This window comes from Aulostomus chinensis, chromosome 18 (genome assembly GCF_037954235.1).
Source record: "Aulostomus chinensis isolate RoL2024-O1b breed Wild chromosome 18, RoL_Achi_v1.0, whole genome shotgun sequence".
NCBI classification, from domain to species: domain Eukaryota; kingdom Metazoa; phylum Chordata; class Actinopteri; order Syngnathiformes; family Aulostomidae; genus Aulostomus; species Aulostomus chinensis.
The window spans coordinates 738,219-754,605 of record NC_141337.1 but is presented as its reverse complement, the minus strand read 5'-3'; the positions used below and the strand labels follow the sequence as shown (position 1 = coordinate 754,605).

The 16,387-nt window shown below is 47.0% G+C and overlaps 1 protein-coding gene across 13 annotated transcripts in view; it reads left to right on the top strand.

The window, feature by feature from the left end:
- Positions 1-13,832, top strand: part of LOC147244538 (RNA binding protein fox-1 homolog 3-like) — a 396,055-nt gene extending 382,223 nt beyond the window's left edge. For 6 of the 13 annotated variants that reach the window (XM_086186197.1, XM_086186198.1, XM_086186195.1 and 3 more), the window contains one exon: positions 1,747-7,311. In XM_086186197.1, coding sequence (XP_086042323.1) covers positions 1,747-1,791 — 45 coding nt within the window. In that variant the 3' untranslated portion in view covers positions 1,792-7,311. Of the gene's footprint in view, positions 1-1,746; positions 7,314-8,413 lie in introns of those variants that run through there. The other 7 variants (XM_086186206.1, XM_086186205.1, XM_086186204.1 and 4 more) reach the window with 4 other exon arrangements.
- The last annotated feature ends 2,555 nt before the right edge of the window (positions 13,833-16,387 follow it).

The window sequence follows — 16,387 nt, the reverse complement described above, 5'->3', positions numbered from 1 at the left end:
ACATCACTCAACTGGCTTCGGAGCAAGTTGGATCATCCTTGTTTTTTGTTTGTTTGTTTGTTTGTTTCCATCCAGCCAAACCGATCTTGAAGGGATGAAGTTGAATTGTTAATGTCTGTTTTTAGCTAGCTTTTGCAGCTACTGTAACATCAAAGATGAAAAGTGATGATAAATAAGAAAAAGCATCTTTTTTGAAACAGAGAGTTTCTCTTTGGTTTTCTTTTCTGATGATGCGGGGATGGGACCGGGCTCTCAGACCAAATCTCGAGATTAAGGACCATCAGATGCATGCAGCAGCGTGCCGTGGGACATGAAAGAGAGAGCAACAGTGGGTGGGGGGGTCTCGCTCTCCCCTCCTAGCCACAAGCTTGATCGGAGGGATGCTCTCTGCTTGACAAACCACTCACATCTACCATTCCGGCATGCATGCAGTTTTTTCAACATTTAAACAAAACTAGAAGTTCCCCGGTGCAGCTGCTAGCTAAAAGCTTTCATTAATTAAGACATTTCTTTTTCCTCTTCATTTACTTAATTAAAAATGTGCTTGAATGTTTTTTTTTTATTCTTTCTTCTTTTTCCTCCAAATTTCCTTCCATTTCTCTGAATCGGCCTCATGATGAAAGTCAGGATTCGGCCCCTAAAAATATTAATGTTGTGTGTGTTGGGAGCTGAGGGAGGGAACAGACTCGTGTGTGTGTGTGTGTGTGTGTGTGTGTGTGTGTGTGTGTGTGCGTGCGTGCGTGTGTGTGTGTGTGTGTGTGTGCTTGCGTGCGTGCGTGTGTGTGTGCGTGTGTGTGTGTGCGTGCGCGTGGGCGTGTGTTGGACAAATGGCAAGCAAGGCTACTGGGAGCGGGGCCGTGCCGAGGCCAACATCTAATAGACCGGCAATCTGGGGAGAGACGACCAGTTTGGCGCCTAATTTCTTTAATCATATATGATTAATAGATCTCAAGCAGAGCGGAGTCAGTTTTGCATATAAAAGCCATACAATAATTAGTTCCTCTGAGGTTGAGGTTGGAAATTCTCTTTACTCATTTCTAGCAGCATCTCATATGGATAAAAGTTTCATACAAGCAAGAGGCCTCCCTGAAATTAGGCAAAATTAGCCTTTGAAGACATTCAGTAGCTTTTGGAGTTTGAATTCCTAATTGCAGCAGGACCACCGAAAGATAAGAGGGCGTGCACGCATGTGTGTGTGTGTGCGCGCGTGTGTGTGTGTGTGTGTGTGTATGTGCAAGCATGTGCAGGTGTGCATGCTTTATGTGTGTGTCCTAGATATGCAGAGCATGGTGCTAATATCCTGCGGTGCTTCGCCCCTCCTGAATGGTGCAGACACCTCCGCTGGACTTGAAAAGGAGCTGTGATTAAACCTCTCGGAACTGATCCTGCTTCAGTGGAAGCTCTGATATTGTTACTGCCCAGAAAGGAATATTTCCCCTCCAGGGAAAAACTGCAAAGCACCAGTGTAATTAATTCAAGAAATTATATAAAGTTAGGCCTGTTATTCCTTTCAAAAAAGTTCCCTTTTAAAAATCTTTATTTACTGAACCTCAAAAATCCACCTGTTCCTGACACACACTCACAATCTGTTCAGGTAAAAGAAATCTATGAATCCGCCGCTCTGTGTTAAGATTCCTCTGATGAAGAAGCCGCTACAAGGAAGGAAATTTGTGGAGAAAGAAAAAAATAAAGACGAAACGTGTCACCTGAATACTGATTGGTACTTTTTCATCTTTGATGTTGCAGGCTAGCCTATACAGAGGAGGGTACAGTCGCTTCACTCCCTACTAAAAGAACGAAAAAAAGCAAGAAAAGACAGAGACATTTCCCAAACAAAAAAAAACTATCTTTAAAAAAACCAAGCGAACAGCTGGTGGAGAGCTAAATCAAACTAAAAGCTTCCAGCCCCCCCCCCCCCCCGACACCCTCTCAAGCTGATATTTCTACAACAACCTTTTTGATGTCATCATTGGTCTGCTCTTGTTTTTCATTTTGTGCTTTATTTTTTTTCTGTTGGAAACTTTTATGCACATGTGCATTATCTTGATTGCTGTATCTGGGTGCTGTGTCACCGTAACGATGTTAGCCTCCTGCAGCACGCATGATGCATGCTCAGAGGTGTGTGTACGCAGCCGCTGTCGTCTGACTAAGAATATACTGGGGCATCATCACCATGACACACACACGACAAATGACTAAGGCGCGTCCCAGGTGAAGAGTCTCTGACCTCCATGCAGAAGAATGTGCCTCTGTGATTCTTAGCTCAAAGGCAGCGCTGCTCTGGTTGCTTTGGTTTCTCTCTGGCGGCGGAGTGGCCCGCTCATGTGCACTTGCAGTGGAGCCTAACCAGCTGCACTTTGTGCTATGACAGCATGCAGTGTGGAGGTCACGAAGGTCGGACTTCTGTCTTGGACTCACTGTTCGTACTCCAGCTGCGTCTCCTGCACGTTGTTGTGTACTCAGATGCAACTTCTGCTCCAGCAGTTCTGATGTTGAGGGGAAGTGGAACAAAGATGCAGAGCAGCTGCTGACCGTCAGGCCAGCGTCACATGACATGAGCGCACAAAGTGCGTTTACAAGCTTTGCATTTTTCTTTTTCAGATAAAGATCATAATAATAATAATAACAAGAAGAAGAAGAAGCAGAATGATGATCAGAATGTTAACTGCTGATATGCAACAATCAGGGGGAGGAGTTTGGCTCTCTGAAACATTTTAATTACCAATATGACAGCTATCATAATTCTAAGAATATTAATAAAAATGTTGCCCTTTAAGGGACAAATGACATCAGCAATAAGTGATCAAACCAGGATTTGAAAGATGAATTATTACATTAAATCACAACGAATACTAAATGAACAACTTCAGACAACATTAAATATGTTGTAAATGTGTTGTATTTGTCATTTTTGGGCTAATAATTTCGACCAAAATTCTATTACAGTTGAAATAATAATTGACCAAAGGAAACTAGGAGTCGGTCGTTGTCGCGTCCGTCCCCCCATTAAAAAGTTCCATTTGAGCTCAATCTGCAGGAGACACAGTTTTATATCTTCACTAACACACACACACACACACACACACACACACACACACACACACTCTTGGCTGTAGGAGTCACTGGCCTGTGTTTAAAGCATCGCACAACAGGTTTGACCTCAGGATAAGCTAACTGAAGCCACCGGCCACACACAGCTGTGCACCTCAGCAGCCACAACCCTTCACTCTAACACAACCAGCAGCTCCGCCCTCCTCGCTGGCTGCAGCTGTGCTTCCACCAGCTGACTTCTTACTAGTTCCAGCAGAGAGATGATCAATGCCACTGTACTGTTGGTCTGTATTACTGTACCATAGACATATGCTGTATAACAACACATTTTACACTGTATACACACATTAAATGTACCATGAGTACAGTCAGATGTGAAACCAATATATCGGTGCACCTCCACGCAGTATAATACGACAGCTCCTCTGGTCATGATTTATGACGTTTGATTTATTCGAGGCAGTTTGATGAAACTCTCTTGTTTGCTAAGAACCGGGTGAGTGAGTGTGTCACGCAGCCAGGATGTAAATGTGTGACCTTCCGACGTGTTTACAGCTTTGTGCTACGTAGCTACTGTTAGCGCTCAACTTAGTGCAGCTATGAACTCAAAGCTAACGGCAGAATTATTTCATTTATGTGTCCTCACAAAAGTGTTTGTGGTCTCAAAAATTTGTTGCACTTTATTTTAACTTTTTATGAGAGATGTAACATATTTATAAACGTATCATATGCAGCTAGTTATGTTTAGTCAAGATGTTAAGATAATAGAGTAACGTTGTATATCAGAGAAAACATAGAAAATTATCTGATTCAAAGAAAATCTTCATGTAAACATTGTTCTTCCGTTTTTATGCTCGTAAGTGCTGGCGCCAAGTCGGTTCCCACCACTCACTGGTGTGTGTGTGTGTGTGTGTGTGTGTGTGTGCGTGTGTGTGTGTGTGTGTGTGTGTTAGTAGGAGGGAAACTCTGCAGTTAGTTCAGGAATATCAGGATGCTGAGCGCGCGCACGTGTGTGTGTGTGTGGGTGTGTGGGTGAGTGGTTGGGGGGTATACCATAGATATGCATTTGTGTGTGTGTGTGTGTGTGTGTGTGTGTGTGTGTGTGTCAGGAGAAAGAGGAAGTGTATGAAACAGTTGGCCTTAGTTGGCAGTGAGCTAACAGTTTGACTCGACTTCTCTCGACCTCCCTGTAATGACATCACGCTCGCTCACCTCAGCGTCCATCATGGCGGTGGTGTTGAAACAGCCTCTTCAGGCTTGTGTCCATGCAGCAGCTCTTCTGACCTTCCCGCTTCTTCTGATTTGTTCAGCTGCTCTCATTTAGATCGTCCGTGGTCTCGTCGGTGTTGCGCCACTTGTCGATCCGCCAGCCAATCAGACGGCTGGGACCCGACAGCCTGATGATGGTCTCCATGAATGTGTGTTGATCATTGAAACGACACCAAATGTTGACGTGACGGATCACATCCTCGCTGGAGCAGTGACATCATCATTAAAATCATCCATACAAATGAGGGCAAATCCCTCCAGTTGTTGCTCACGATGAAACTCAGTTGTTTACCTTCGCGAAGTGTGTCAGAGACTCTGACCTTTGACCCCGAAGGCTTTCCCGCTCCTCTTTGAATCCCCATGGACATCTGAGGAAATCCCCTCCAGGCGTCCTGAGACATCACGTTAGCACGGACGTGAAAATGACAGTTGATCCCTTCAGCCTCTGTCTGTCAGGAGGCATCAAGGTAAAAACTGCACTGTGTCGTCATGGATACGTCCCTCAAGCCATGTGCGGTGTTTATTCAGCTTAGGACACGGGACACCTTATTTATTATTCTACATCTATTAACTGGTTCTGGGTCCGACCTCGCTGGTGTCACTGCTGGGACCAACTGGCCTGGACTGAGCTGCTAGGTCGGTCTTTGTTAAGACCGGTCTTCAGCACCAGCCAGAGTTAAGCCTACTCTCAACCCCGCCCACTTCGGCAGACATGACATGGTTATGAGTCTCTCACCGTGCTGCTCGTCTGGGCTCCACATTAATGAGGGGCCAGCTCAGCTCCCGGTCCTGGTCGGCTTCCTGCTCGTATGCAGTTGGTCGGCAGTTTAAGTGAAAGGATTCTGTGCGCTAACTTGTAAGGCTAATGCTTCCTGAGAGACCACGCCCACCCGGTCCCACGCAGCCTCACGCTTGGTCAGACTGACCAGTGACGGCATCCAGCCGTGTCCTGGTGTTGTGTTTGTCCCACAAGGGAAGCCAGGCTTGCCCTCGCTGAAGTGGACTCCAGGAGCTTCCTCTGCTAGCTCAGCCTGAGCTCTGCTGCTGAGCTTCTGTCGCTCGTTGGGGAGGATGTAGGTGTTTAAACCTCAAATATACCTCAAAATTATTGGCTCCAAGTCTTTCAGGGATGGGCCTGCTTGCTAGTGTGCCTCGCCACTCGCCAGCTGTCCAGCGGCGTGTGGGTGGCGTGCTGCTCATCTGTCGGTTAATTATCTTGAAGCGTCAGACAGCGCGACCGTCAGCCTCGTCAAGTGGTTGGTGGCGGTCAGTAAACCAGCTTACCAGCGTCCTCCATGTTCTGACTGAAAGTTTTCGTGACTCAAGTTGAATGTTTTGACTTGTGCAAATATGCAAAAACTCATGATTCAGGTTATTTGCATCGTCCTGCACAGAGACGCGTGAAGTCAAACGTCTTCACTCACTCCTGGTTCCTGGAGTCGGTTGGTCTGGTCTCAGTCAAATGCCGTCATGGTGATGGATGGAGGCGGGGCCAGCAGGCAGCAGTTGGGCGTGGTTTAAACTTTCCAGGGCTGAAGTCATGCTGACCCTGTGATGGTAACTGTGACTCTCGTGTGACGTAGAGGTGCCGTCATGTTGTTACAGGGACACGTGAGTGATGTCATACGTGTGCACGCATGCGTCTACAGTTTACAGATCAAGTTGATATCCGCGTCGTTAACTAGCTTCAGTGTCGGCTTATCACGGCTTCAGTGTTAGAGGTAAAGCATGTAAATAACTGGTAGTCAGTATTGTAGAGGTCGGAGACCTTTTATTACGCCTAAAGTAATTTAGATATGAATTTATAAAACAAAAGTTTTTATATTTACTTTGCTTTCTGTTGTATTCCACTACCAGCTTAATATGCAAGCAGACCTCTGTGTGTCTAACATTAGTTGGTACTTATATTCAGTCGTATTGAGGTACGTTTTCATATTAGTAGAGAAAGTCTTGGTCATCGTTTGTACTTCCTGGACGTATTCTCCGAGCCCTGATAAGCTGGCAGGTGTGTTATTCCACCGAAAAGATTTGTACAAAAGAGAACAAGCAAAAAAATATCAGTACTTGTAAATACATTTAAATGTATATATATATACACAAAAACACACAATATATCGCAATTAACTGTTTTATATGTATTCCTATATGAAGTGGGGTTATCTGTGTATTTTCAATTCAGCTGAACTTGTTCTTGAATTGTATGTACTTTCTATAATGAGAATATATCATCTGAAAGGTGTAAAGTACTTTTTCCTGGTTAATTTCATAGGTAAACGTATCAAGGTATTGTTTCTTTTTTCTTTCTTCACAAATTACTTCTGTTGTCAACATGTGACATTAAGTAATCTGATTGTTTTGCGTGTCAGAATAAAGCAGTTATGAGAACATGTCTGACTTTCACACCTGGATGTTGTTGCTGCTGTCACTCAAGGGTTTTACAACAATCACTGATTCTGGATTTATTTTTGTATGTTTTCTTTTCTTAAAAATGTCTTAAAATTTCTGGTCTTGTTGATCGTTGCAAATTGGAACCATTTTGACTGACAGCTCAATGCACAGCTAGCGATAGCATTGCTGCTAACAACCAGTTTCGGTTGACGTGTTGTCAACGAACGTCCGCGTCCTTTAAAATCCCCTTTACTTTCGTTTGACTTCCCGTTCACACGCGCAGCTCATAATCTGTGGACTTGTGTCACTCGGTGACAGCGGCAGTCGCCACTCAGGGAGGTTCCAGTCCACGAGCCCAGCTGGACTTTGACAGACGAGGCTGTCCAGGCCTCAGGACCTTCAGACCAACACTGTCCTGGTTTGTCAGCCATGGTTTCAGGTCAGGAAGTTGGTTTCATCCACTTCAGTTGTTGGGAGGTCACTGCAACTCCTCCACCTGTCAAACCCAGCAGCGGTAGTGGCTGACTGTCCGTCAGCGGGGGGACCAGCTGATGACTGAATTAGTCTCAGCTTGCACGCTGTCAGCTATTATTACTCGTGAATTGAAATAATTTTGTTAAATCACATAATTAAAGTGGTACATTGCGTGAAGGGCCCCCCCATCTCATCCCTACCTCCAACCTGAGCGACCCACACTGAACCCTCTGGTCTGACTGGCTCCAGTAAGGCAGCGTGGGTGGCGGCAGCGGAAAGGGAAGCAAGCTTCAGCCTCCTCTAAGCTGGTGTGTGCAGCCCCCCCCCCCCCAACGCCCACACCTGGACGCAGCTGCGGCGTTGGCGCTGTTGCGGCGTTGGCGCTGTTCGCTCTGTTCAACTGTAGACTGCATGTGGATATTTTTGTATGCATTCCTCAGCGAGCTCGGTAAATCTGAGGTAGGATACATTGAGGAGCTGTTGAAGCTGGAGTTCTAGCGGGGGGGGGCAGGGTGGACGCCGATTGAGCACGCCACTTGTTTGACTGTTTGTCTCTCTGGATTGGAAGAAGGAAGGGGGGCGGAGTAACACTACAAAGTGGCTTCAAAATCCAAGCCTCATCTTCTTTCATGAATTCATTTCTGTAGTGCGGGAGGCCCGGCGGAGCTGCTGAGATCTCTCTGAATTAGCAGCATCTGTCACGACGAGGGTCCTGGGACGCTCGCCTCGCCTGCCCCCGCACCCCCGCACTCGCTCCTCCTCTGCTTCCACCAGGCCTCGCTGCACCGAGACGCTTCCCTGCGCGCTGCCAAACTGCCGATCTCCACTTGCATGATTACACTCTGATCTTTGTTCTGGGGAGGGCGATGGCACTTGTTTTGGCAGGCGGGGGGGCCTCTGCTCCAGCTTCTTTAAGCCACATTACAGTGGGATGAAACGTGGATGAAGCTGTTGTCTCTGCGCTGAAACTCAGATGTCGTGACCTTACTTACTCAACTTTTTCCTTGTTGTGTAAGAGCAGTGGCGGTGGGGAGAGACGGGTTCCTCCACTCTTTATCTCCTGTTTTTATTCGTCAGACAATGATTTCCTAGCCTGTACTTTCTGTGACACGCTGCTAAAACATGTTGAGCGAGGAAGAACATCTCTGACTCCTCGTAGCGCCTCTCATTATGTCTGCTCTTCAGAAACATGCATATTTACCCGTCTCCCCGCTTGTCTCCCTGTTTCCAGTAAATACAAAAGGAAGAGCTGTACTCAGTATTGATGGACATCACAGATGAAAACAACGAAGAGAGGAGAACTAGCTTTAAGAAAATAACACAAGAAGACGAGGAGGAGTCCCTCTACTGAGGCTGGCGAGGGAAGACGGGAGGCGTACAAAGTGGCGCCGCAGCAGCGGTGTCAAACCAGCCACAAACTTGACAGACGGAGTGAGCCAGTTTCCACCAGGGACCACCTTTTTGCCGGGTAGACAAAGACAGAGAGAGATTGAAAAGTGTCCCGTTATTACAAAACATTTTATTTTTCTATACTTTTGTGATTTACAATGGTAAAAAAGTGTGTATAAAACAGTATATATGTACAAATCTGTTTTTATGTTTTTTGGTAAGGGGAGATGAACAGTTGGCCCTTGATGCTGATTCTGTGGTATGCAGGAAGGAGGAGGGAGGAGCCACCCCCACCTGTCCTCCCCCCTCCTCTCTCTATGGCACACTGCTCCTGTCGCCGAGGTTGTGAAAACAGAATCGGAGAAGTGGCGAGAGAGCTTGGCATCCAGGCAGAAGCACTTTCTACGCTGTACTTCCTGTGGGCGGAGTCCCCGCCCTCCTATCTTCCTTCCCTTTTTTTCGCGCCGGTGATGTCGCTCTGTCCTTCTTGTTGCGGTGTCACTGGCCAGCAGCGCCTACTGTTAGCAGCGTCCCCCGTGGATACTGTTGTGATGTCACTTCCTCCTGGCAGCACCATTGGGCCTCCCCGCCCTCCCCAATGGGCAGCATCTCTGGTTTACAGCGTTGGGGAGCGAGGGGTGAGCCACAGCAGGACGATGAGCCCCCCGGTCTGCCCCTCTCCACGCCCCAGCAGAGGTCACTGACTGAGGACTAGTTAGAGAATATGGCGCCATCCGTCGCCAACAGCTGCCAGACTTCCAGCCCGAGCCTTCGCATCACGCTGCACCGACAAACTATCAGACCAACGCGGTATGACGGTGCAGACATCTACCAAGGATGCACGTCTCCACCTGACGAGAATAACTCATCAACGTCCATGTAACAGATTGAATTATAATCCAGTAATCCCATTACATCAGCAGGTGCATAACCAAAACACAAGCCTGAGGCATATAGACTACGTGGCTAGATGAAACATATAGAAATACAGTAGTGCCCATCAAAGGTAACGAGGATCCAGGGCTGAAATATGTTTTGTCAATGTATTCTGAGAATATTTATTTGTGTGTTCCTTTGTTCCGTTTCTTTTGCAGCACTGAAAAGGAGGAAAAAATTCATTTGGTGGAAGCGAAACCTTAATTCTTGATATCAGGAGTCACTGTAAACGTGTTGAAACAAGAATGTTGGTTCAGTTCTTTGAATGTACTTTAATGTCTAGGGTGTCCGATGAGTATGTATTCTTTTTCTGTATATAAATATATATACATATCTATTATATGGGCTGTGGTGATGTCAGGGAGAAGAGGGGGTGGGCAGGTAAGCCCCTGGCCCCCCATAGATATCAGACACCCCCCCACCCCTACCCCCACCCCCCCAACTAAATATGTCCCTGATATTTACTGTAACATGTGATCATGTGTTATATGATTGAAAGTGTGATGGTGATAGTGTGAACTGACCCCCCCAACCCTCCTCCCTCCCGTGTGACAGACCCCTCACGTCCTCTCCAGAGCCGCGTCTGCGCTGAGTCCTCCAGCTGGGAACACTTTCTCATTAGGGTTGCAGATGAAAAGTTTATGACTATTGATTTTTCTTTTCTTACTTAAACCAAAGTATGATTTGAACAGTCTCAGCGCTCTTTGATCAGGAGGCAGCGGGAGGCGGCGATGACAGCGCAGCCCGGATGTGTATTGACGTGACCCAGATTTCATTCCCCTCATCACCGCCGAGGAAAACTCCTGCTAATGTAACACGCCACCACAGAAGAAGTCCAGCTTCCTGCAGCAGCCTGAAGCGCCGTTCTCACGCTGACCCTGGTGGGCGGGCCCTTTTGTTGCATATTGGAAACAACCTGCCGGCCCTGAGAGGAAACTTTCAGCGGCGAGCAGGTTCAGGTGAAGCACAACTTTGTTTGAGAGTTCAGGGTACGCTACTTTGTCAGTAGCGGTTTGGTGAGTTCTGTCAAGAAGGTCGAGCCTGACTTCCTGTACAAAGCTACTGATGATTTCCTGTTTCCTGTACAGTAAATCTCACCTCACTCATCTTATTTCAGGTTTAAAACTAAGAAAAAAAGAATCAGGGCTCCTACCCACGCGACCTCTCTTCATCAACTGTAGACAACTTCTCATCTACTACCAAGAGTATCTATATCATGGCAACTTACTGTTGTGGAGTCTAACTGGGGTAAAGTCCGTCCTTTGTCCCCACCCCCACCCCGACCCCCCCACCCCCAGTGGTCATATGCAAGTTTAGCGTTTTAGTTGGGGAGACTACGTCTGGCTCCGACTCAGAGTCTCAGGCTGGAGGTTTGGCCGGAGAGGAACTTCCTGGGACCCGGAGATGAAGAAACCGAACGTTCACTCACCTTGTCTGCTTTTGTCCTCTCAATGATCTATGCACACAACAAAGACAGATATGATGTCATGGGATTATCTGACTGTTATCCACTCTTATCTACTTATTCCAGATGGGATTTTATAAAATCTTGGGGGTAGTTGTGCTATCACCAACCCTGGGGACTGCTTCACTTCTCTTTGGGGTGTAAATGAGTCACAGGGACACGTTAGCCAACGTACCTGATTCATCCTAACAGGGAATCTATTGGCATTAAGGTCCGTCTCCTGAAGCCTTTGTTTTTGGAATTATTCTGGAAGAAGGTTGCACTATGAGCTCACTGGTGGACCGTCTCAGTGCTTATCAGAGTCTCCCTCAGGCTCGCTACGGGAAGCAGCAGCCAACTCCTGCTAGCTAGCTAGTAGCAACCTACCACTGGAAGATCTGAAATGAGGCAAATTAGTTGGGTCGCTTCTCTCAGAGGGTGTCAACATTTACATGAACCTCAATGCAGATTAGGTTTAGGTCTAGGTACAGGACTAGGTTTAGGTCTAGGTACACGAGGTACAGGACTAGGTTTAGGTCTAGCTACAGGACTAGGTTTAGGTCTAGGTACACGAGGTACAGGACTAGGTTTAGGTCTAGGTACACGAGGTACAGGACTAGGTTTAGGTCTAGGTACAGGACTAGGTTTAGGTCTAGGTACACGAGGTACAGGCCTAGGTACAGGACTAGGTTTAGGACTAGGTTCAGGACTAGGTTCGGGACATGACCTTCATGGGTCCAGACCCTGCTGTCTATCTGCTACAGCTCCCCTCTGGCCAGATTTCTGTCTCCATATTGAATGAGTCCAATCATTTACACCCCAAAAGTGGAGAAGTGGAGTCCAGGTTTAAAAATACAGGGATAACCCTTTAAAGGAAGTAGGATGATTTCACACCTTCAATAAATGCTTTAAAACGACCAGACAGCGAAGCACCAGTCCATCTCACTTCCTCCGTCTGAGCCGCTCAGACTCATTGATTCCATGTTGATGTTTCATCCGAGCAGCTCAGCGACTTCCTGCAACAGCTGGCACCTCCAGTTGTTAGCCAGCGCCTCCCAAACACTCTTGAAATCGTACATTGTTTGGGGATTATTTTCAGCGCTGGATGAATCCATGTGGTGCTTTAGTGAGTATTTCTGGCAGCCAGACAGTAAATGTGGGAATGAGTCAAAATAAACTCCAGTGTGTTTGTTTACGTAATGGAAGAAGATGTCAGCCAGCGACTGTGTGTCTCACTGATGTATTTTTAATGGAGCTCCACAGCTCTGAGTCGATCAGCTCTGGATGCACTCGAGATGCAGACGGAAGCCAACATGGAGTCTTAGTGAGGCGTCGGGCCACCAGCAGCTCCACTGGAGCGATGAACGCCCTCCTCACACGTGTTAGCGTGGTGGTGTCAGGTGCCGTCGAACGCGCCACTCTGGCTGTGAAGGTGAACATCTGGGCAGATCTTGTCCCTTGACCACTGGTTTTGTTGATAGCATGAAAAGCAGAATGCGACCAGCATCGTTGGCAGAGAAAAACCTGACATCTGATCCCAGGTCAGCTGCGTCTCAGCTAACTTGTCTTCTGCTAGTTTACAATGAGATGTTGGAGGCGAGTTTGTAGCGTTTCTGTCGGTGCTGGTGAATCCATACAGTTCCTCTGTGGGAATCCTGGACTTTGTGTAAATGTTGATCATCATTATGCTCCTTTTCTGTAATATTATTATGTATTATTAGTTGTAGGAGGGGCAATGTGTCCTTAGACACAACAAATCATACTATCATCAAGATCATTACATCATTTCCTGTTTAGCAAGCTAACTCGCTCGTAGTCATTGCTGCGATCACCCCCGCGCGGGGACAGACACGAGGAACGGTGCTCAAAACGTGGAACACCGGAAATAAAACGCCGAGAGCAAATGTGTCTCCGTCCACTGAGAAAGTCGAACGCGTCTGTGGGCAGGGCCGTGGACGCCGGTTCCTGCTGCTCCTCCTCGTGCTCAGGGTGTTGCTGCTGAGTTTGTTTCTCCTCTCCGATTCTCTCCATCACTCAACTCTGGTTGTGCATCTCTGCTGCTCCCTGGTCGAACGCCTCAGTCATGAACGCTCACACACCAGAACATGTAGCAAAGGCGTTCATGGTTTCACATCTGTCTGTAAGACTAAATTGTGGGCTAAAACGTCCGGAAGTGTGAGTCAGAACATTTCAGGGAGTCCATAGTTTCCTGCTCCTTGAACATCTAAACCTCCAGCCTGCGCCTCAGCAGTGAGAGGGGGTGGGGTTAAAATGACCCTCCCCTTCTGGTGCCGATCATAACTGCTTGAGCTGTAACACTAGCAGGATGCCCCTGCCCCCGACGCCCACACACCCGCCCCACTCACCCCACCTCCCGCCCCTCCCTCCTCCCGCCTTCTAGTGTGTGAGTCGACCAGCCCCTTTGTTACTCCAGCTATTATGTACATAATGACCCTCCCCCGTCCTCCCCCAGTCGTCCTTTCAGGAGGAAAAAGAAAAAAACTACATCCTCCCCCAAATCTTGTATTTTGTTCTAATAATGACAAATTTATTTATAAGGATTTTTTAAAAATCTATCTCTTTCTCCTTTTTGTAAATGTTCCAGTTAAAATAAAGTTTTAAAATGTTAAAAAATTTAATGGCTATATTGAAAGGTTAAAAAAAGTCTCTAGAAGTCTCTGCCCCCCCCCCCCAGCTCTGTACTCTGAAACTTTGTGTTTTTGTTTTTTCTCTTTTTGTATGCTTCTCTTTATGTGCTTCAGATGAAGAGTTCTATTTATTATGACATTAACGTTATTATAATTATGACCAATTAATATTCTCATCATCCTCATTATTATCATTAATAAACTTGTCTCCTTCATCCTCGTGTCTTGGTGTTGTTTGGATGAGTGATGAGTCGCTGCATAAGACTACAAATCCCACAACGCAACACGACCTGAGCCAGGTGGAACAGCACGCTCAGACCCATTTATCCCCTGCCAAGCCCCACACGCCCATCCCCCACCCCCACCCCTGGGTTGACAAGATGGAGAGCGCCTGTCTGTCGCTGAGGCCACCATTTACCCAATCGGAGGAAAGACAAACTGAAGCCTGCAAGAGGAAAAAATATAGTCGCACGCCTTCAGGGGGAAGGAGGAACAGCAACAACACCAATGCGAATACTTCAAAGACCAGCGCCTCGCCATCATTGTTGACTGGGCTCAATCCTCTGAGCCTCGACACAACCGAGACCCACTGTTGCCGTCACGGCAAAAGAATAAAAACAAAAGACAACCGTTGTTTTGAGTCCCTGCTGCAGCACATCAGCGCGTCACTGCTACAGGTAACTGCTGCCTCACGAAGATTTCAGCGAATACGAGTCTGAGACCTCAACTGACCTCAGATCAGATTCAGAGTTCCTCTCTGTCAACATGAAGATGAAGGAAACAGAATCAGTGTTGAAGCAGATCAACTCATGTTTGGACTCCTAACCACCAAAGCCACTTTTTACGAGTCCAACAGGAAGTGATCATGTCAGGGGTGAGGTGTGTTTGTAGTCCAGCAGGAAGTGGTCATCTCCTGGTTCCTCCACCAACAGGAAGTAGTCATCTCCAGGTTCCTCCACCAACAGCCAATAGGATCGCTCCATGTGATTGTGGTGATTGAACCAGTAAATCAGCTCTGGTCAACAAAAGTTGATGATCTTCCAGGTTTAGTTCATCAAGATCATCTTCACTAATGAAATCCACCGGTCTGGTGTTTACTGGTGGATCTGATGTAGAACTGAACCTCCACCATCCACCGGTCTGGTGTTTACTGGTGGATCTGATGTAGAACTGAACCTCCACCATCCACCGGTCTGGTGTTTACTGGTGGATCTGATGTAGAACTGAACCTCCACCATCCTTCAGTCTGGTGTTTACTGGTGGATCTGACGTAGAACGGAACCTCCACCATCCACCGGTCTGGTGTTTACTGGTGGATCTGACGTAGAACTGAACCTCCACCATCCACCAGTCTGGTGTTTACTGGTGGATCTGATGTAGAACTGAACCTCCACCATCCTTCAGTCTGGTGTTTACTGGTGGATCTGACGTAGAACGGAACCTCCACCATCCACCAGTCTGGTGTTTACTGGTGGATCTGATGTAGAACTGAACCTCCACCATCCACCGGTCTGGTGTTTACTGGTGGATCTGACGTAGAACTGAACCTCCACCATCCACCGGTCTGGTGTTTACTGGTGGATCTGATGTAGAACGGAACCTCCACCATCCACCAGTCTGGTGTTTACTGGTGGATCTGATGTAGAACTGAACCTCCACCATCCACCGGTCCGGTGTTTACTGGTGGATCTGATGTAGAACTGAACTTGCTAGTATCTCCAGTTGCTGGGAACCACACACCTGGTTTCAGGTCTCTGACCTGGAGATGATGGAACCAGGCGTTCTTCTTCAACAGAAATTACTCTTTTGTGTTTAATGGTTGCGTCCATCCTAACTGAACTCATACAAGTCTGACTGGTATCCATAAAATATTTCTGGAGAAATTAATTAAAATGTCCTTAAAAGAAAAATAAACCCATTTTTGCTATTTGATACAAGTCAGCTTTGTTACATGCAAATCTTCATCATGTGTTATATTTCGCTAAAATCTACAGGATGTCATTGTTTCTCTACTGGTCCCATCAGTATTCACGCCATACCACAACCCTAAAGTTGCAGCAGCACTGAGATGCTGTTCGCAGGCTCGGCTGCTGAGCGGCGTGCTCCCCTCAGTGCAGCAATGTGTTGTAATCCCCACTTGGAGGCGCCATCTCTCTTCCTCACACTCGACTGATAAAAGACATGGTTGTGACCTGCATATTCCTGCCAGAGAGACGTCAGGAGGTCATGTGACTTCAGGGGTTTTTACTGTGTTTTCAGTTTGATTGTCATCTGCTCAGTGTGAAGATCCAGGTTGGTTTGAAATAGATTCCTCTGTAACCCTAACCTCATTAATTTCATCTAGGAAGACAGTGGCTGTCACGAGACAAACATGGCGGCAGCAGTGGGCGCCCCCTGACAACTGTCATCTGGTGCTGGTCACCTGTGGGTGATGTCACAGAACTATCATCTCATCTAACTGCTCCGGTTTAGTCGCCATCTCTTTTGTAATTCCCTGTGACACCTGATGGCCTGATCACCTGACAAGTGAAGTATTACCTCCCTCTTTTATTCACATGTATCGCTTGATTAAGGTCGAATGAGGATCTAAAATATGATAAAAGCATCTGTTGGGCTCAGATAAAATCTGTCACCCCAACCGCAGCAGTTGACCATAATCACGCAATTATGTAGCGATGAGACACTTTGGCTTTATGGGGAGGGTGCTTTGCAAAAATGGCCCCCGTAAAACCCCATCTGTACAAATGGGAGTTGGATTTGAGCCAAAGCGGGGGCTCGAAGACCCGAT